The sequence below is a fragment of the Rana temporaria genome, chromosome 1, assembly GCF_905171775.1.
Source record: "Rana temporaria chromosome 1, aRanTem1.1, whole genome shotgun sequence".
In the NCBI taxonomy this organism is placed as follows: Eukaryota; Metazoa; Chordata; class Amphibia; order Anura; family Ranidae; genus Rana; species Rana temporaria.
In genome coordinates, this window is record NC_053489.1 from 265,895,570 (window position 1) to 265,917,173 (window position 21,604).

The following is a 21,604-nucleotide window of genomic DNA, read 5'->3' on the forward strand; positions in this document are numbered from 1 at the left end:
GACGGGCATGTCCGCTGAAAACGGTACGGCGGACCGTTTTCAGCGGACATGTTTGCCCGTGTGTACAAGGCCTTAGATGCGCTTCTCCTTTTGTTTTTATCTGGCCTATTCACTATGAATAGACTGACCTAACTTGGCAAACTTCTCTGCATGAAAACAGGGGTGCGCATGCAAATGTAAATGTCCTTAGAAACATCCATACCTGAACAAAACTACAGATGCGGCCAAATAAAATATACTGTGGTGCCAGCCATAATAAACTGAAAGGTGGTTGTGTCCTTCAATGGGATTACTAACATGAAGCTTGCTGTGTGTAGAATATTTTCCATTACAAAAGCTTTATATAAAATATAGTCAGTTCTGATGAGTTATTGAGACCTTTATTATTATTTTTTTAATGCACAGTTGAATGTGATTTATAACTCCTTGCTATAGAGAGAGTTACAAGATGGATTTATTGACCGTTTATTAGTCATTCTGAATCCAAATGTTATAAATATTCCATTTAGGTGCAACATTTTAGCCTAATTCAGTTTTAAATTGAATTTGGGTATTATAATGCTGAATGGTTGATTTGAGTGTCATTTTTATTAGATATAGAATGAGAAATAATTTATTTGTCTGCCAACCTGTTATCATCAATTTACCCGTCTGTTTCACAAAGAAAGAACTACATATCATACTTGCAATCAGTTTGCCTTTGATGTACTTGTGGAATTATTTGGGGATTTATCTTCTTTTTTTTTCATTTATATAAACTTTTTCGATTTTGCTAATCTGATTGTCCTTTTACTGAGCAGTTACATAATTTCTTCCATATTCCAGCATATTATTTCATTATTTTGTCTTTTAGATCTCATTCTTAGCAAAGCACAATATTCTGTATACTGTATGATCAGATGATTTCATAATAAATGTAAAGATTACATTTTATTCACACTTTTATCATTAAACGAATGTTTATAATTAATTCTTACAATTGGATTCTAGTAGTCCTGGCTCTTCTAGTGCAGGTTTGAAAATCAAAGTTTATCCGACACTAGTTGTTATCTACAATTTGCGTGCAGAATCTTTTTAACCACCTCAATACTGGGCACTTTCACCCCCTTCCTGCCCAAGCCATTTTTCAGCTTTCAGCGCTGTCACAATTTGAATGACAATAGCGCGGTCATGCAACACTTGATACCCAAATGAATTTTTTTAATCATTTTCCCCCCACAAATAGAGCTTTCTTTTGGTGGTATTTGATCACATCTGCGGTTTTGATTTTTTTCGCTATAAACAAAAAAAGAGCGACAATTTTGAAAAAAAAAGCAATATTTTTTACTTTTGGCTATAATAAATATCCCCAAAAATATATATAAAAAATTAATTTTTGCCTCAGTTTTGACGTATTCTTCTACATATTTTTGGTAAAAAAAAAATCGCAATAAGTGTATATTGATTGGTTTACGCAAAAGTTATAGCGGCTACAAAATAGGGGATAGATTTATAGCATTTATTTTTTATTATTATTATTTTTACTAGTAATGGTGTCGATCAGTGATTTTTATCGTGACTGTGATATTGCGGCAGACACATCGGACACTTTTGACACTATTTTGGGACCATTCACATTTACACAGTGAACAGTGCTATAAATATGCACTGTTTACTGTGTAAAAGTGACTGGCAGGGAAGGGGTTAACCACTAGGGGACGATAAAGGGGTTAAATGTGTATCCTAGTGAGCGATTCTAACTGTAGGGGAGGGGACTGACTGGGGGAGGTGACCGATCTATGTCCCTATGTACAAGGGACACACCATCGGTCTCCTCTCCCTGACAGGACAAACAGAGATCCACGATCCTGCTCAGTTACTGGGCAATCGCGGGTGCCCGGCGGACATCGCGGCCCCCTAGTGGCTCAGCAAGGTGAGGACGTCATATGATGTCCTCCCAAAACGAAAGCATTATCGTGCCGCCGACGGCGGTCGGTAGTAAAGTGGTTAAAACTTAAAGTAGATGTAATCCCTAATTGGGCAACATTTTAATTTCTTAAATGTATTAAACGATTGGCTTTTTTTTTTTTCATTTAGAAAATACTACTTTTCACTTTTTTATCCTTTGCCACAGCTCAGAGCTGCTGATCTCCTGCAGCTTCTTTGCAGGCACTTCATGGCGGCATGGAATTTCTCAGGGTGGATTCCCTGATGAGGCAACCGTGAGGCTGAATTCACACAGTATGAGGTGACAGGCATTTTACTACATTGTAATGACATCTGTCACTACAAGGACACACAGAAAACAATTGTCTCCTATGTGTCCCACTCGGGCTGCACTGCAGCGCGCTGCGATAAAATGCAGATATGCTGCATTTTATCACAGAACACCATACACAATTGCATGTCGCTGTACAGCAGCGGAGAGCTACGCCGTGCTGTACAGCACCAGGAATAAAGTGTAGGTTTTGTACACTTCAAATAAAGTTTGTACAAAAAAAGAGAGAGCCGTGTCATGTGCTGAATCACACACCGCACTGTCCCCGACCACAGCCAGAAACGGACAGCTGCTGAAGAGGTAAAGTGTAAATTCAGCCTATAACATACCTGCACAGTGTATGCTGGAAATTTTCCAACAGAAGCCAGATGACAACACAACAGCACTAATATAAGACAAGGACAGAGCATTTTCAGCCTATAGCATTATGTTCCCGAAGAAGGATCCTTATGGCAGGATCATAGGCGTGCGCGCAGTGTGTGCCAGGTGTGCCCAGGCACACCCTAATCACCCTGTACAGCACAGATTCCCCCTACTGCCCTGGCCCCCCTCTTCCCCCCACAGTGTTCCCGTCTTCCCTCCTCTCCTCTCCCACCAGCTGCTGCTGCGGGCACACACAGCGGGATGTTTTAGGATGAGTGGGGAAGGAGCTGGTAAATATGTGATTTACTGGCCCCTTCCCTTTCTGAGTGAACACAGTGAGTGATCAGTAGCATGTGTTTGAGATTTGGGGTGCACACCCTAATCCAATAAGCTGCGCACACTTATGGTCAGGATTAACTTTTGTTTTCGCAAAAGACACAGGTTTAAAAAATGTAAGAAAATTGAGAAGGACTTTGACATAACATCTGAAGAGTGGTCCAAGGAGGATCACTCTTTAGAGGACCAACGCTTGTGTAAATGAACCCTTACAGTTCTATCAGGAACTCACAGGATTAAACAGGAGTGGATTCTAAACAAAGCTGTTTAAATGAATCGCTTTATACTGGTGGGACACAGCCCAGTACCTACAGAAAGGAGGGATATAAAAATGACATACAGAACTGAAAAAGGTGCAGGTGCATTAAAAGATTTGTTGTGGTGAATTGGCAGCTCATTTAAAATAAATGAGCTGCCTTGCTATAATTTGTGTTAATGTGCATGTGGTATGCAAAACAAAGGTTTGAATCGGCCTAAAAAATTGAAGACCATTTGTATAGTTCTCCCAAACTGCATGCCACAAGCTTCAACCAATACTTAAGCCTCATACACGCGATCGGATTTTCTGCGGACAAAGCGTATGACTTTTTTCTGAAGGGCGATGGCCAGGAACTTGTTCTGCATACAAACATACAAACAGCAAGAATTGTCTGCCAACAAACACGAAACTACGTGGTTTTTCAGCTCTTTAGCGCCACCCTTTGGGCAACTTCTGCTAATGTTGTGTTATGTGACCATTGCTTCCGAGCATGCGTGTTTGTACTTTGGTGTTTTGTCCGACGGACTTATATACACATAATCGGAAAATCAGACAACGCATAATTGTTGGCGGACAATTTGAAAGCATGCTATCCAACATTTGTCCACGGAAAATCTGCCAACAATTGTCCGATGGAGCGTACAAATGTTTGATTCTCCAACTACAGCCTGTCATCACACAATTTCCATCGGATAGTCCGATCGTGTGTACGAGGCTGTAGGCTGGGTTCACACTAGTGCGAATTGGATTCCTCGCATCCAATTTGCACAGCAGGAGACTGTGACTGTTTGGTTTTTAAGTTATTTATGCCACACAACTGCCTCTAACACTAAGGCCCCTTTCAGACGGACGGCTGTTTTGCCGAAGTAAAAAGCACTACCAATGTTTTGTGAAATTCAAGGCTCCAGGCACTGCGATTAGCTGCATTTGCACATTGCGATTACATGCGTTTACGTGCGTTTAATTGCGGCCGCGTTTAGCTGCGGTATTCATTTCTATAGCAACCCTTTTTATTTTTTGGGATTATGATGTGCTTCCTGTTGTTCTTTTTTTTTTCCAACGCTGCTATCCGCAGTTGACAAAAAAGACTGCGATTACCTGCGGTTATGTGCATATAGCTGCGCTACATCGCACCTGGACGCATTCAATTCTATTTTTTCTATTCGCACCAAACCGCATGTAACGAAATCGCACGCAAACGTTGTGTGTGAATGGGGCCATAGGAAAACATTGTGTGCTTTTAGCTGCGGTAGAAAAATAGAAAATCCGCAGCTAAAAGCACCATTCTATCCGGCCGTCTGAAAGGGGCCTTAACCACTTGAGATCCGCGCTATGGTCGAAAGACGTCCACAGCGCGGCTCTCAAGTGGCGGGTGGACGTCTATGGACGTCCTGCTGTTGTTGTTCCCTGTGCGTGCCGCTGGGGGCGCGCAGCGGGGAAACAACGTGCCCGGCGCATCGCTCGGGAGCCGATGCGAGTGCCTGGTGGCCGCGATGTCCGCTAGACACTCGCGATCGTAGGTAACACAGCAGGACGTGGAGCTCTGTGTGTAAACACAGAGCTCCACGTGCTGTGAGGGAGAGAGGAGACCGATCTGTGTCCCTTTACATAGGGACACAGCATCGGTCACCTCCCCCAGTCAGTCCCCTCCCCCCACACAGTAAGAACACACCTTCCTCACCCCCTAGTGTTAACCCCTTCCCTGCCAGTCACATTTATACAGTAATTAGTGCATTTTTATAGCACTGATCGCTGTATAAATGTGAATGGTCCCAAAATTGTGTCAAAAGTGTCCGATACGTCCGCCGCAATATCGCAGCCCTGACAAAAAAAATCGCAAATCGCCGCCATTACAAGTAAAAAAAAAAAAATCATAAATCTATCCCCCATTTTGTAGGCGCTATAACTTTTGCGCAAACCAGTCGCTTATTGCGATTTTTTTTTTTTTTTTTTTACAAAAATACGTCGAAAAATACGTATCGGCCTTAACTGAGAAAAAAAATAGTTTTAAAAAAAATGGGATATTTATTATAGCAACAAGTAAAAAATATATATATATTTTTTTAAATTGTCGCTCTTTTTTTGTTTATAGCGCAGTCAATTTTGTTCGGGAGCCACATCGCACGACCGCGCAATTGTCAGTTAAAGCGACGCAGTGCCGGAAGCTGAAATTTCGCCTGGGCCTGGGTTTATGTGCCCAGTAAGCAAGTGGTTAACAAAATACCTATATTACATCAAATAAATTAAAATAAAGCCATTAAAAACCAGCAGTGTTTAAAAAAGAAATGCTGTGCTAAAATTTTGCGTGTTGGTTATTACAATTCTCATGCACACCTTTATTGTATAAAAGATCATTTTACTGGTCACTATGAATATGTGGACTGGATAAATCTAATTAAATTTTCTTGGAAATTGCAAAATTCACAATCCTAATATAACTATACTATACTATAGTTACTATAACATTCTGTATGAGCTGAGCTCATTTGGTTCTCTCCTATTCAGAACTTCTTGTAGGTTCAAATGTAACATAAATTAACAAAAGTTACAAAACAAATAATAAAAAAAATGATGTCGTGGAAAAATGCCAGTCTAATATCATCGAAAAAAGTAGAAAATGAAATTCTATTTCACAAAATGCTACCTTTAACTATACACAATGTAACTCCTACAGCATGTAAATATAGGCATTACAAATACAAACCAGGTGATTTAGCATATGCAAAGGCCAAGTTTCAAGCCAACACAAAACATAGGGTGGGGCAAGGAGATGGGATTGCAGGTAAAAGTCATGTTAATGGCATTGAAGGTCTGTGCTGTGCAAGTGGAGCTTCCTTCTAATCTTAACTAGTGTTCAGAAACTAAGGGTTGGTTTCTCAGGTACTCCTTGGTACTTGCTTATTTCTTTTCGTTTTTAAAACCTATTGCATGAGCAGCATATAAGAAAAAGAACAAGTTACTGTTAAGAGATGCAGTTTATAAGGTAAGTCTGTTTCCCTGGTGATTGCTTCTTCCAGTTTGTGCAGGTTAGAAAGCTATTTTGTCATGGTTTCCTAGGTTTCTTAAATGTGATACTTTTTATTGCATGTAAAGAAGTGTTACTTTATTGGCAAAGGTCCAAGTAGAAATAGCTGTAACCAATTTCATATATAACTTCTTTTTTTTATATATATATATATATATATATATTTTAATACTGTTATAAATGTATGTGAAATGGTGAAATGTACCTGCTGTGGGTTGGGGCACTTTGCATTTTTGGCGCGTGTGCCATTTAGTAAAGGCTAGATCTGTGGCCAGAGTAAAATAATATACAATAAAACCTTGTTTTGCGAGCATAATTCGTTCCAGAAACATGCTTGTAATCCAAAGCACTTGTATATCAAAGCATTTTTTACAGGGTATAAAAGAGAAGAGAGGCACCTCTAAGTGTAGCAATAAGTTGCTAAATGTTGTACCTTCATTAAATGTAACCATATTGCTACACTTAGAGGCTCCTCTCTTCTTCTTCTTTTTTTTTTTTTTTTTTTTTTTTTTTTTTTTTTTTTTTTATACTCTAGTATACTAGTTGTGACATGACGCTACTCTTATATCAAGACATCGCTTGTATATCAAAACATTTTGCTTGTCTTGCAAAATGCTCTCAAATCAAGTTACTCTCAAACCAAGGTTTTACTGTATCCTATTCTGGTTAATGGGCATGCACAAGATAGAATCTGGTAGTTTTGTGTGCTATACGCTACAATGGGAAATGCATATCTCAATACATTAAAGATTTCCAAAAATTGCACTGACTTTTCGACTAACATTCAGAAATGCACTAACTCTTATACAATGGGGTTTATTTACTAAAGGTAAATCTACTGTGCACTAGCTCTAGATCTGAAATGTGCAGAAGCTCTGCTGATTTCTATCCAAACATGTGCAAGCAAAAATTATTTTTATTTTCCTTGCATGCCCCCCTTTAGATCTACAATGACTTGCAGTGCACCGTGGATTTGCCTTTAGTAATTAAACCCCCTGTGTGTGGGGGGGGGGGGTTTATTTAAAAATGTTCTCACCGATTCTAATGGAACACATTTTATTACAGAGGTATCAGCAGTTAACATGTAATGTTCTAAACCAGTGTTTTCTCAACTCCAGTCCTCAAGGCGCCCCAACAGGTCATGTTTTCAGGATTTCCCTCTGATGAAACAGCTGTGGTAATTACTAAGGCGATGAAACTGATCAAATCACCTGCGCAAAATAATGGAGAGCCTGAAAACATGACCTGTTGGGGCGCCTTGAGGACTGGAGTTGAGAAACACTGTTCTAAACATTCTACACCAGTGGTTCTCAACCTTGGTCCTCAAGTACCCCCAACAGGCCATGTTTTGGGAATTTCTCTTAGATAAAATAGCTGTCCAAAATAGCAAGCCATTGACTGTGATTTAAAGCACCTGTGCAAGATAAAGGAATACTTGAAAACATGGCCTGTTGAGGGTACTTGAGGACCAAAGTTTAGAACCACTGTTCTACACAATGGATATGTGCTACACTTGAGTGTATGTGGGTCTGTTAAAAAGGTAGCACATAAGCAATGATGGTGGCTAAAGTGCAGTAACCCATATCAATGCAACCATTTTTATTGGATGCTATGGGTTATTGTCCTTCATGATTTCTTCATGTAATGCTTTAAATGATTCTGCTTTGCGATATAGCAGGTGTATAACTCTACTCATTGCATATTTTATTATTTTCTTCTATAAAATAGTTCCAACTTCCCAAAACTATTTTGTACATACTGTCATGTGGACAAATGAATTAGAAAATATTTGGTTACTCCATTGGTTGTAACTTGCTTGTGATAGGAGTGGATTCAAAACCTAGTAGTTTTATGATTGTCACGCTCCATTACAATTACATGTTATAAACGTCCAATGATGCAGTGTGTGATTTTGTGTAAGTTGAATCAATTATTTAGGTAGTTCCTCCGCACTATTTTAATAGGTTGTTTGGCCAGCTTTAGCAATCCTGTAATTGTCAGATTGACTATAAAAAAAAGTTAAACTTCTCATGAACAAACTGGTCATCTAAGACTCTTTAGGCTTGGCTTGAAGTGCTTCAACACTCAACATTGGGATTGCTATTGTATCCTATGGTGCCCATTCACACCTGATTATCATGTCAAAAAAAGTGTGTGTGTGTGACTAGCTTTTCATTGGCTAAAATGTTCAATCCCAAAAAAGTACAAATGTTATAAAAAAAAAAAAAAAACCTTTAGCCTAGGTTCACACTGCTGCGAATTCAAAATCGCGGTAAAATGCGCGATTTTACCGCGATTTCGCGGCCGCGATTTTGCCGCGATTTCGGCCGCAATTTAATGTAAATCGCGGCCAGAAATCGCAAAAAGTAGTACAGGAACTACTTTTTGAAATCGCAGATGCGGCGTCGCACTGATTAGGACAGTGCCATTGCCGACAATTGCCGCCGATTTGAGATGCGATTTGACATGTCAAATCGCATCTCAAATCGTTCCAAATCGTACCCAGTGTGAACCAGGGCTGAAGCTCAGATATAAACATAGCCTTATCAATAGTGAGCTACCGATCCAATAGAAGCTACTCATTTTTGGCTATCTTGTAGTGACCATCCACATTATTCAGAAGGTAATAGATGTAATCATTTGAGAGCTGCCAATGCATGCCAAAACATCCTTTTGATTGATTTCTATTTCTCATCCTCATTATTCAATATTTGTACACTTCTAGCTAGATTCACATAGAGTTAGGTTGGCGTATCAGTAGATACGCCGACCTAACTCGGAATCTGCGCCGACCTAAGTTTAAGTGTATTCTCAAACAGAGATACACTTAAACCTATCTAAGATACGACGGCTTGCGCGGTCCTATCTTGGGGTGCAATATTTAGGCTGGCCGCTAGGTGGCGCTTCCATTGCGGTCGGCGTAGAATATGTAAATCACTAGATACGCCTATTTTCGAATGTACGCCCGGCCGACGCAGTACAGATACGCCGTTTCCGTAAGAGATAGGCCGCCTAAAGATGCCCCCTAGGTGGCGTAGCCAATGTTAAAGTATGGCCGCCGTTCCCGCTTCGAAATTCGAAAATTTTAAGTCGTCTGTGAATAGGGATTTACGTAATTTACATCCACGTCGAAATCAATAGGACCGTGCGGCCTACTTAGCCGCAATGCACACTGGGAAATGTAGGCGGACGGCGCATGCGCCGTTCCAAAAAAAGTCAATCCCGTCAGGTCAAAGCAAATTATCATAAAACACGCCCCCTCAGCCTATTTTGAATTAGGCGCGCTTGTGCCCGCCACATTTACGCTACGCCGCCGTAAGTTAGGAGGCAAGTACTTTGAGAATACAGTACTTGCCTCTCTGACTTAAGGCGGCGTAGCGTAAATACGATACGCCGCCTTAAAGTTGTGCGGGGCTACCTGAATCTAGCTATTCATTTTTATTTAAAAAACAGGAGTGTATGATTTTATAGGCAGATTATGGTTACTAACCTTTACCAGCACATAATCTCTATACATTGAAAGTAACTATTAACGTGTCTGAGACTGGTTGGTTTATATTTTAAAGCTCATCAGTTCCAGTTGAGACAGTTTTTTTACGATGTAAAAAAATGGGCCTTAAAAATTTAGAACATGCTCTAATTTTTCACAACGTTTTTAACGTTGTCATTTTAAAAGTCGTAAAAAATGGTCATGTGTGGGCTTTAACGACGTGAAAAAAACGTGCATGCTCGGAAGCAAGTTATGAGACGGGAGCGCTCGTTCTGGTAAAACTAGCGTTCGTAATGGAGGTAGCACATTCATCACGCTGTAACAGACTGAAAAGCGTGAATCGTCTTTAACCAACGCGAAAGCAGCCCAAGGGTGTCGCCATCCGAATGGAACTTCCCCTTTATAGTGCCGTCGTACGTGTTGTACGTCACTGCGCTTTTGCTAGAGCATTTTTTTTTTTTCACGATCGTGTGTAGGCAAGGCTGTTTTTAATGATCAGGTTTTTTTCTAGACCATTAAAAATGACATTTTTTTACAACCTGAAAAACGATCGTGTGTGCGTGGCATTAGTCTTCATTCTAAAAGTAGAAAAATGTATGTCTCTACAACATTTCCTGGTTTATACAAGACCCTTGAAGATTCAATTTAGATAAGCTTTATCTACACCATTTAAGTATAAAAACCTCAAGGCACAACAAAGACATTTTTTTTCTCTGCAATAACACATTGATTTTGACATGTGTTCCATTGTTTTTGATGATTATTATATATACTTTTTTTTTTTTTTTACAGGTTTCTGGTGAGCTTCATTATGTCAGCAGCATATTTTATCAGATTTAGCTATGGTAAGAAATGTTTCTATGCTTATCATCTTTATCTTTTTTTTGTTGCAATGAATTTTCCTGTATCTTCAAAAAATTAATATACGATAGAGCAGACAATGGTGGTGATTTTCTCTGAGAGAAATTGTCCCAATGGCTCTTTGAAAGCTAATTTTAAAATGTCACTCTCTGGGGAATTGTTGGTGTCTAAAATGGTAAACCATAGGCATGCACCATGGGTAGTAATTGTACTGCCATCTATGTTGGCATCATAATAGCTGAAGCCAGGGAGCAAACCTTTAGAGTCCCAATGGTAACTAATTGGAGACAATTCCTGCTTGCAATGTAGCTTGTATATTTCAGAGAAAAAAATATATAAAACTAAATGCATGTTTTTGGTATTTTATTTTTTGCAAAAAAAAATGTGATCCTGGTTTACTAAAGGAGCAGAGTATGTTCACTTTGCAAAGTGAATTTTCATTTATCTTTGTTATGAGGTGAGATAAAGGTAAAATTAATTTTTCAAACGGTACCCAAAAAAAGGTTGGATGATTGAAGCCGTCATATCATCTCATTCACTTAGCTAAGTGACAATAACTTTGCAAATACAAAATTTGTTTATCTTGGTGAATTTGCGTTGACTGTGAAAATGTCCAAATTGGGCCCAAAGTGACAATATTTTGTGTGGCCACCATTATTTTCCAACACTGCCTTAACACTCTTGGGCATGGCATTCACCAGAGCTTCACAGGCCACTTCCACTCCTCCCATGACGACATCACGGAGCTGGTGGATATTAGAGACCTTGCACTCCTCCACCTTCCATTTTGAGGATGCCCCACAGATGCTCAATAGGGTTTAGTTCTGGAGACATGCTTGGCAAGTCCATCACCTTTACCCTGAGCTGCTTTAGCATTGCAGTGGTCGTCTTGGGGTCATTATGTTGAAATACTGCCCTGCGGCCCAGTCTCCGAAAGTAGGAGGGGATCATGCTCTGCTTCAGTATGTCACAGCACATGTTGGCATTCATGGTTCCCTCAATGAACTGTAGCTCCCCCAATGTCGGAAGCACTCATGCAGACCATGACACACCCACTACCATGCTTGACTGTAGGCAAGACGCACTTGTCTTTGTACTCCTCACCTGGTTGCCCCCACACATGCTTGACACCATCTGAACTAAATAAGATTATCTTCGTCTCATCAGACCACATGATATGGTTCCAGTAATCCATGTCCTTAGCTACTCAGCTTGTCTTCAGCCAACTGTTTGCAGGCTTTCTTGTGCATCATCTTTTAGAAGAGGCTTCCTTCTGGGACGACAGCCATGCAGACCAATTTGATGCAGTGTGCGGCGTATGGTCTGAGCACTGACAGGCCGACCCCCTTCAACCTCTGCAGAAATGCTGGCAGCACTTATATGTCTATTTCCCAAAGACAACCTCTAGATATGACGCTGAGCATGTGCACTCAACTTTTTTGGTCAACCATGGCAAGGCCTGTTCTGAGTGGAACCTGTCCTGTTTAATGATTGTATGGTCTTGACCACCATTCTGCAGCTCAGTTTAAGGGTCTTGGCAATCCTCTTATAGCCTAGGCCATCTTTTTGTATTGCAACAATTCTTTATTTTTTTCAGATCCTCAGAGTTCTGTGCCATGAGGTGCCATGTTGAACTTCCAGTGACTAGTATGAGAGAGTGAGAGCGATAACACAAAATTTAACACACCTGCTCCCCATTCACACCTGAGACCTTGCAACACTAACAAGTCACACGACACTGGGAGGGAAAATGGCTAATTGGGCCCAATTTGGACATTTTTACTTGGGGGCCCATGTGTACTAGGGTAAGAATATGCAAAAGTGTTTGTGTGGTGAGACCGTACGCTGCTCCTTTATAACCAGATTTCAGTTAACTGCTCCCATACCACATAAGGGTTGTCAATTGCTATTTGTTATTGAACTTCATGTTTGAATAATTATTATTATTTTAAGGATCACATTTTAGACTTTTATTTTATGTTTGGTGGTCAGCAAATTGTGCTGGCTGCGTTGCTTCACTTTATCATACTGAGTAGCGCGGATATTGACTTTGTGATTTTTTTTTTTTTATCTTTTTTTTTTTTTTTTTTTTTTTTTTTTTCTCTATTAGGGGAATTGTGTGTGGGATCATTTTGTCACCCAGACAGTTTGACGAATATCCAACTTCTTAACAACAACAACAACACTGTAAAAAGTTCAGAAAAAATTTCATTTCAAGGCATCGCTGACAGTAAGTGTACCAACCTACATTTCTCTTTTGGCTCTAAAATGCACAGAATTGGTTGAGCACTGAAACTGTTTTATTAGTACAAAGAATATGTACCCTTATGCCACCCCTGCCAAACACCTGCCACAATATTTCAATAAAGGATATACTTACTGCCTACCTGCAGGATTTCAAAATGTTTGCTTCTTAAAGAGGTATCTGATGTTGAAAAGAATAACTCGTATTCGCATTAAGCTATTCACTTGTGGTTTAAGACTGTACTTTACAATGAGTTTTTATGAACAAAATATTGTTTAATCACTTGGTAAATTTTTTTTTTTTTTCATTTCATAGGCCGAAAGTTAAATAAGAAATGTTGCTATAATGGAGGTACTTGTTTCCTGGGATCATTCTGTATTTGCGCCAAGCAATACACTGGACGTCAGTGTGAATATGAAAGGTGGCCACTGTAAGTAGTTGACACTTTTCCTCCCTCCTTAGTAGTCATTTAATTTTTATATAATTAGAATACACAAGATGTCTTCTGAACTAAGGTAAAAACTCAGTTTATATAGTATACAAAATATTATGCCATGCCCTGTCTAATATTTTATTGGTTTGTCCTGTGGGCAATAGTAACTGACAGTGGTTCAAAAGCCTGAACGTTTTTTTTACTTTAATGCATTCCTTACATTAAGGTAAACGTTTAGGCATCGGCCTCACCCCCCCCCCCTCTTTCTTTTACTTGCCTGAGCCCTCATTCGTCCAGGGCTGAGCATATCTGCAGCTCCTCTCTCCCCTCACTTCTGGGTCTAGCTGGCTTTGCTGGGGCACCGGAAGCCACTGACTCCCAGTGCTGTCAATGAAAGCCAGTGACGAGGTAGTGGAGGCAGAAGAGTGGCTCAAGAGTGAGCATGCATGAGTGTCTCCATGGGAAGCGGCCAGGAGCACCAGCGGGGGAACCGAGAAGAGGGGGTTTGCTGCCGCTCTGTGCAATTCAATTGGTCAACAGGTAAGTATACAGGTGTGTGGGGGGGGGGTGTTAAAGGGGTTGTAAAGGTTTGTCTTTTTTTTTTTTTTTCTAAATAGGTTCCTTTTAGCTAGTGCATTGTTGGTTCACTAACCTTTTCTTTCGATTTCCCTTTTAAATGTTTTTTTGCTTTGTTTGAATTTCTCACTTCCTGTTTCTCAGTAAGCTTGCCCCTATCATCCGAGTGGTGGAAAGTCAGTCAGAACAGCTTACTGAACACCTTACTGAGGAGAAGCAGGAAGTGAGAAATTCAGACAAAGAAAACAAAGAAAAAAAACATTTAGAAGGGAAATTGAAGGAAAACTGAAGTGAACCAACAATGCACTAGCTTAACCACTTGACCACTAGGCACGTAAACCCCCTTAATAACCAGACCAATTTTCAGCTTTCGGTGCTCTCACAATTTGAATGACAATTACTCAGTCATACAACACTATACCCAAATGAAATTTTCGTCCTTTTTTCCCACAAATAGAGCTTTCTTTTGGTGGTATTTAATCACCGTTGGGTTTTTAATTTTTTGCGCTATAAAAGAAAAAAGACTGAAAATTCTGTAAAAAAAAATCATTTTTCTTAGTTTCTGTTATAAAATTTGGCAAATTTAGTATTTTTTCTTCATTCTTTTGCATAAATGTGAAAGATGAAGTTACGCCAAGTAAATAGATACCCAACATGTCACCCTTCAAAATTGCACACGCTCGTGGAATGGCGCCAAACTTCGCTACTTAAAAATCCCCATAGACGACGTTGCAGGGTATTGCGGGGCATTGCAGAGTGTGGGGGCATTGCAGAGTGTGGGGGCATTGCAGAGTGTGGGGGCATTGCAGAGTGTGGGGGCATTGCAGAGTGTGGGGGCATTGCAGAGTGTGGGGGCATTGCAGAGTGTGGGGGCATTGCAGAGTGTGGCTGGTACTGCAGAGTGTGGCTGGTACTGCAGAGTGTGGCTGGTACTGCAGAGTGTGGCTGGTACTGCAGAGTGTGGCTGGTACTGCAGAGTGTGGCTGGTACTGCAGAGTGTGGCTGGTACTGCAGAGTGTGGCTGGTACTGCAGAGTGTGGCTGGTACTGCAGAGTGTGGCTGGTACTGCAGAGTGTGGCTGGTACTGCAGAGTGTGGCTGGTACTGCAGAGTGTGGCTGGTACTGCAGAGTGTGGCTGGTACTGCAGAGTGTGGCTGGTACTGCAGAGTGTGGCTGGTACTGCAGAGTGTGGCTGGTACTGCAGAGTTTTGCACAGGGAGGGATCGATGGCTGGATCTGTGACTGCATGTGTCACAGATCCAGCCCGCAGCAGCAGCAGCAGCTGCTGCTGCTTCCGCTCTCTCCCCTCTCCTCTCTCACACTGTACCGTTCGGTACAGAGAGGAGAGGGAGGAACCGGCGTCATCACATGACGCCGGTTTGTTTACTAGTGATCGCTCCGTCATTGGACTGAGCGATCACGTGGTAAACCGCCGCTATCAGCGGCGATTTACCGTGATCCGTGATCAGCCGGGTCCGGAGGACCCGGCGGTCACGGAGACTCCCGTGTGCGCGCCCGATTCTAGGAGGACGTACATTGACGCCCTCCTAGAATTAAGCAACCGCCTTGTAGACGTATTTCGTCTATAGGGCGGTTGCTAACTGGTTAAAGGAACCTATTTAGAAAATAAACGAACCTTTACAACCCCTTAAGTCTTCACCTTTTTACAATTGTTTGAAAGACAGCATTCCTGAATTGATTTATGTGATGTAATTGTATAAGTGTGGCTGGTGTAACTACTTGTATAATAAGTATACAGTACTGGTAACAAATAAAGGGCACTCTGCAAAACAAGATTATGTATTTATAATATACATTGTATATAATTGCTAATTTTCATAATTTTTTGATTATTTTAATTTATTCCTTTTTAGAGATTGTCCTGGTGGCATTTTAAATGGAGAATGGGTAGTTAGAGGTTGTCTGTTATGCAGATGTTTCTCAGGAGAACTGCACTGTTTGCCTTCTGTTCCAGAATGTGGTAAGTAAATGGATACTAATGTTGCATTCATGATCCATAAGGGTGAAATACGCTGTTTGACACCACCCACCTCAATCTATTGAACAATTCCAAAATGGAAAATTGTCTGCAAAGTGGCACCTAATCAGATGCAGACACTGGTTTGGGTATTCTGTCAATTGCTGGAAAGCTGTCAGAATACAATAACTGGCAGGGGACATTAAACAACCTAGATGGAAGAATCTGTTACAGTAGCTATCTTTTAGCTTGTAAGTTGAATGGGGTAAAAAAAACTGCATGGCCAGATTTAGTGTAATAACGTTTTAATATTGGTAAACCTATATCTGAGCATTGGATTTTTTTTTTTTTTTTTTTTGTAGTAAGACCTTGGCAAATAACAATAAGTACAAGGTGCAGTAATGCATATCAGCCAATCTGACTATAGTCGGATTACCAAGAGTTAAGCCCTGTACACACGATCTGTTTATCTGATGAAAATGGACAAACCGATCGTGTGTGGGCTCCATTTGGTGAAAAAAATAGAACCTGTTTTAAAATTTTCCTACGGATAAAAAAAAGATAGAAAAAAACGATTGTCTGTGTGGAAGTCCATTGTTCAAAAATCCACGCATGCTCAGAATCAAGTTGACGCATGCTCGGAAGCATTGAACTTTTTTTTTCTCTCAGCATGTCGTAGTGTTTTACGTAACTGCGTTTGGACACGGTCAGATTTTTGACCGATGGTGTGTAGGCAAGACTGATGAAAGTCAGCTTCATCGAATATCCGATGAAAAAATCCATCGGATTAGATTCCATCAGATATCCGATCGTGTGTACAGGGCTTAACTCTGCTTGGTCGTGTTTGTTGCTTCTTTGTTGAAGACCTAGTTATTTAAAAATTAGAATTAAAATTGCCAGTGCCTAATTGCATAGTATTAGTTATGCATTGATAAATATTCCTACTTGCTCTTAGTCTGGCCTGCCTTACAGCATTGCACTTCCTTTTAGTAATCCATCCTGGTTATTTTACTAGCAAACATAGTTGACTTTTGGAAGTACAGATAAGTGTTCTGGGAATTTATCCAATAGATAGGAAACAATAGTGCCTCAGGCAAAATTCATTCATCCCAGAGACCTGGACGTTGTATTGTCTTAGCCAGTTTCCAGGTCTCTGCTGCATGGTGTTCTTTTGTACGGACTTTCCTGTTTATTTACATGCCTTTTAGCTGCAGTCTTCATACTGAACAAAAGAGTAACTCTACAATGCAAACAAGGCAGTTAATTACAGTAGAGCTAGAATTAGTGTTACTGTGTTTTGGGTACATGTGTTTTTTTTGTTTTTGTTTTTTTTTCTCCATACCAACACAACCATCTAATATCATGCAGAGAAGACTAATTTATGTTCTCTATTTGTATGCACAAATGATGTTTACATGCTGTCTCCCTTTTTCTTTTTTTTTTTTTCAATAGAGGAAGAATCTCAGGCTTTCAGATCCGCGGGATCAAGTCCAAAACAAAAATGGATTGTATTGATTGTAACTGTCCTTCTATTCAATGTTTTATGATATGCAATATAGTTAGTCGCAGACTGAAATGAATGTACAGAGCACTGCACTTTAGGAGCTTATCCTTTTTTTTACATGTTAGTTATTCTTGCATTATTTTGACATATGTTCAGCACCTATGGGTACATGCTTTTTTTTATTTTAACTGCATCCACTCAACTCTGTCCTTAAGCTTGTGCCATTATGAGTTTATAGGGGCTCTATATTTATTGTAAACTAAAGCTCCTGATCACCCTTGGAGTTTTTATTTCTTAATCTTCCATATAAACATGGACCTTGACATTTTGGAAGATATAAAATTGTACCTGCTTGATGGCTTCATCATGGTACGCCTATGATGGATTTATCGTTGCACTCAAGTATGACATAGCAAAGTCAACTTTGAAATGGGTAATGTATACTTAAAGACACCTTTTTGAATAAGATAAGTGTAGTGGGTCCTGTCCTTTTAATAAATTCTTTCATAGGTCCAACTTATAGGGCTTTTTGATATTTGCCACACTGATCTCACGTGGCATGTTGGGGCTATACCATTTGGGCAAGACTCATTTACTCTACTGAATGAAGGAAAATTAACTTCTCTCTCTTGTGACTGCGGGCTTTACAGAAAATGATAAATGTAACTGTCCATACTGGTGGAAAGCTACCAGGCTCAGTTAGTAAATAGTCCTTTGCAATACTGATCGAGAGACCTTGGGGTCATATTAAAATTTAACAGCCATTGGACAAACTGAGTGGAGAAGCATGCACATAATTTCTATCATTCCCAAGATGAATATAGTCAATCACAATGCAAAATGATCAAACTTGTGTAGGATAAGTCTTTACTTTTTTTTTTTTTTTTTTTTTTCTTAAGCTATTTGGGACTGCAACCAACGAACATTCTTTAGTAGAAATTAAAAGGATTTTTTTATAAGCTTCACTATATGTGTAAATATTTTGTATCTCATAGATAATCGGCATTCTACCTGTAAATTGCTTTTACACATCTATGGGAATGTTAACATTTGATGATAAAAAAAAAAAATTGTTTTCATTTGTTTGTGAAAGGTATACGGTCTTGCAATTCATGTAAAGAAATCGCTGCTAAACTTTCACTTTTTTAAAATGATAGCTAACATTTTAAAGAGTCTCCGTTCTCTTCTTTTCCTATCCAAAATATATACCATTTTACTGCCTTCTTGGGACTGAAAAGCTGTAGCCTGACCAGGGCCCACTCTTCCCCTTTTCCCTGGAACCAAGACACTTATAATAAATAATATTGGGCCATGTCCAAAGAATGGCCAGATTGTGGATAACCATTGTTCTTGGTGCATGCAAAGGGCACTAAATAAGAAAAACTGTTCTGAGGCCTGGGAGGCTGTGGTAGTCCATTCTCAAGAAGGTTTCTGACCCTCCAGCATTTTGGATGAGGACAGTAAGTGGAGTATTTAAAAGATACAAAGATATATTTTGACAAAGAACTTCAACATAAGCTTGTGCCATACTTTTCTTACAAAAATAAAAGTTGTATTGGTGATTGTGTAAGCTTCAGGAATTCTTACCAGGGTCCCAGTTGGAAGGGGCATACATTTTCATTGCAGTTTTCTCTTTAAAAATTCATCTTTTTAGACAGATACAACCTACTTAACCTTTTTAAATTTAACCAACCTTATGGCAACTTTGTAAGCACTTAAAATAATTGCGCGATACAAGTGTCGCTGGCGCAAATGGAAAACCAAAATTATTCTGCAATAGTGGGTGTGCTGCAATCAGAAAAAAAGGGGCAAGACACCCAATGGTGTCCCGTCCTAAGTCAAAATGAATGTGGTATGTGGATTGCGCTACCCTGGTGGTTAATCTATATCCACCTGCTTCTGGGCAATATTTGTAATTGTTAGCCCCAATATATCTCACCTCCGTTAACAATACACCAAATATGTATAAGTGTGTACCAAGTGCTCATATACAGATATTCTTCTCAGAAAAAATGCAAAAAAACACAAAAAAACATGTGTGCTATACACGTGCTCTTATAAAGCATGCATTCCCCTATATCAGATTCAAAGAATCTTTACCACAGAGACAAACAAATATTATAACCACAAAGAAATTTGAAATGTATATATGAAAAAATATACATGTGACAATTAAATAGAGGATTTCTAAATTGGTCCTCTTCTCATTAACGTCCCAATATGCTAGCCAAGTGCTTATAAAAACGATCAATTCTTCTCCCGTAGGATTTTAAAACACAACGTAATTTCACCACTTCAGTGATATTCCCATCACCGTTAAAAATGGCCACTCACCAGATCTCATTTAATAAATGCCTTTGGTTCATTCCCAGGATAACCACTCCTCTTATACATTTTTCCACCAACTGCCAGGTGCCTTGGATATACTAGAGTGCCCCTCATGGTGTAGTACGTAAAAAAAAAAAATATTGGTTTCTTAAATAAAAGTAGGTATTGCACTCACATTTAGTTGTGACCATATGCCAGCACCAAGCTTCTCCAGCCCTGTATGAAAAACATGTGAGGGATAAAAGCCGTTCCTCTCGTGTTCCCCCTATGCCTATCTCACGATCAGCGTGTGGTTCCGTAGATGTCAGCAGCCTCCTAACAAAGGCATTTATTAAATGAGATCTGGTGAGTGGCCATTCTTAACGGTGACGGGAATATCACTGAAGTGGTGAAATTGTGTTGTGTTTTAACATCTTATGGGAGAAGCATTGATCGTTTTTATAAGCACTTGGCTAGCATATTGGGACGTTAATGAGAAGAGGACCAATTTAGAAATCCTCTATTTAATTGTCACATGTATATTTTTTCATATATACATTTCAAATTTCTTTGTGGTTGTTATAAAAATGTGTGTCTCTGTGGTAAAGATTCTTTGAATCTGATATAGGGGAATGCACGCTTTATAAGAGCACTATTTAATACGTGTATAGCACACATATATATGTTTGTTTGTTTTGTTTTTTGCATTTTTTCTGAGACGAATATCTGCATATGAGCACTTGGTACACATTTATATATATATTCGGTGTATTATTAATGGAGGTGAGATATATTGGGGCTAACAATTACAAATATTGCCTAGAAGCGGATGGATATAGATTAACCACCAGGGTAGCGCAATCCACATACCACATTCATTTTAACTTACAATAATTGCATGTCTTTTTGTATGAAGGTAGTGAAAGATCTAATATTTGATCTTGGCTCTTTTTTTTTTTTTTTGATCACTAAGTGCCCTAAAGCAGTTAAAATAGATTGTTGTATCACAACACCCTATTCTTTTAGGGGGTGGAGGACAGGGCCATCTTAATAGCATCATAGGCCCCTGGGCAAAGTAATGTTATGGGGCCCCTACAAGCCTGCCCAATTTACACACCTTTTTCCAAGAATTAAAGTACAATATTTTCTACTTTTTGCTATGAAACATATCAAATTGGAAACATTTAAAACATGTCTTCATAAATGTAGGCCAAAATGTATTCTGCAACAGTACATGTCTTTGGTATAAAAAAAATCCCTGAGAGATCTGTGCTCTTACAGACCCCTCCCTCACACCTGTACGCTCTCAGCCCCCTCCATCACACCTGTACGCTCTCGGCCTCCCCTCACATCTGTATGCTCTCGCCCCCCCCCCTTACACCTGTACGCTCTCGGCCCCCCCTCACACCTGTACGCTCTCATTATCAGCCCCCCATAACGCCTGTACAGTCTTAGCCTCCCTCACGTGTGTGTATATATGTATATGTATGTGTGTGTATATATATATATATATATATATATATATATATATATATATATATATATATATATATATATATATGACATACATGTAAACAGCCACACACATATGTGCACAGACACACATGGGCACACACATGCATGCACACACGTGTACACAGGCGCACACGCATGTGCACACAGAGGCACCCCCCCTTACTTGTAAAACAGCCCTTACTTGTTAGGTGGTGTTCCTTGTCCCAGCTCTTGTGCAGGACACATGAAGGGTGCACATGAATTAATTTACCAGAGGTGGCAGCAAAGAGCCCGATGTGAGAGCTCAATGATACTCGCACACATTCTAAAAGCCAGCGCAGCCACGGAGCTCTCCACCTGCACCCGCCCCTGCCTTCTCCCATCCCCACCAGGCAGCCAAGCCCTTCTAGATGCTAGGGCCCCTTACTAGTGTATGTGCTAGGTACCCCCATGATGGCGGCCCTACCCACCAGACT

The 21,604-nt window shown here is 39.9% G+C and overlaps 1 protein-coding gene across 2 annotated transcripts; it reads left to right on the forward strand.

The window, feature by feature from the left end:
• The first annotated feature begins 5,967 nt into the window (after positions 1–5,967).
• LOC120941727 (teratocarcinoma-derived growth factor-like) lies at positions 5,968–18,887 on the forward strand. Of its 2 annotated transcripts, none has more exons than XM_040355362.1 (6): positions 5,968–5,997; positions 10,523–10,575; positions 12,702–12,821; positions 13,152–13,266; positions 15,720–15,826; positions 17,276–18,887. In XM_040355362.1, the coding sequence occupies exons 2-6, from the start codon at positions 10,542–10,544 to the stop codon at positions 17,368–17,370; spliced, it is 471 nt and encodes a 156-aa protein (XP_040211296.1). In that variant the 5' UTR covers positions 5,968–5,997; positions 10,523–10,541; the 3' UTR covers positions 17,371–18,887. The 2 variants fall into 2 exon arrangements, with proteins under 2 accessions (XP_040211296.1, XP_040211286.1); XM_040355352.1 differs by lacking the exon at positions 5,968–5,997 and adding an exon at positions 6,004–6,198.
• Positions 18,888–21,604: the final 2,717 nt, after the last annotated feature.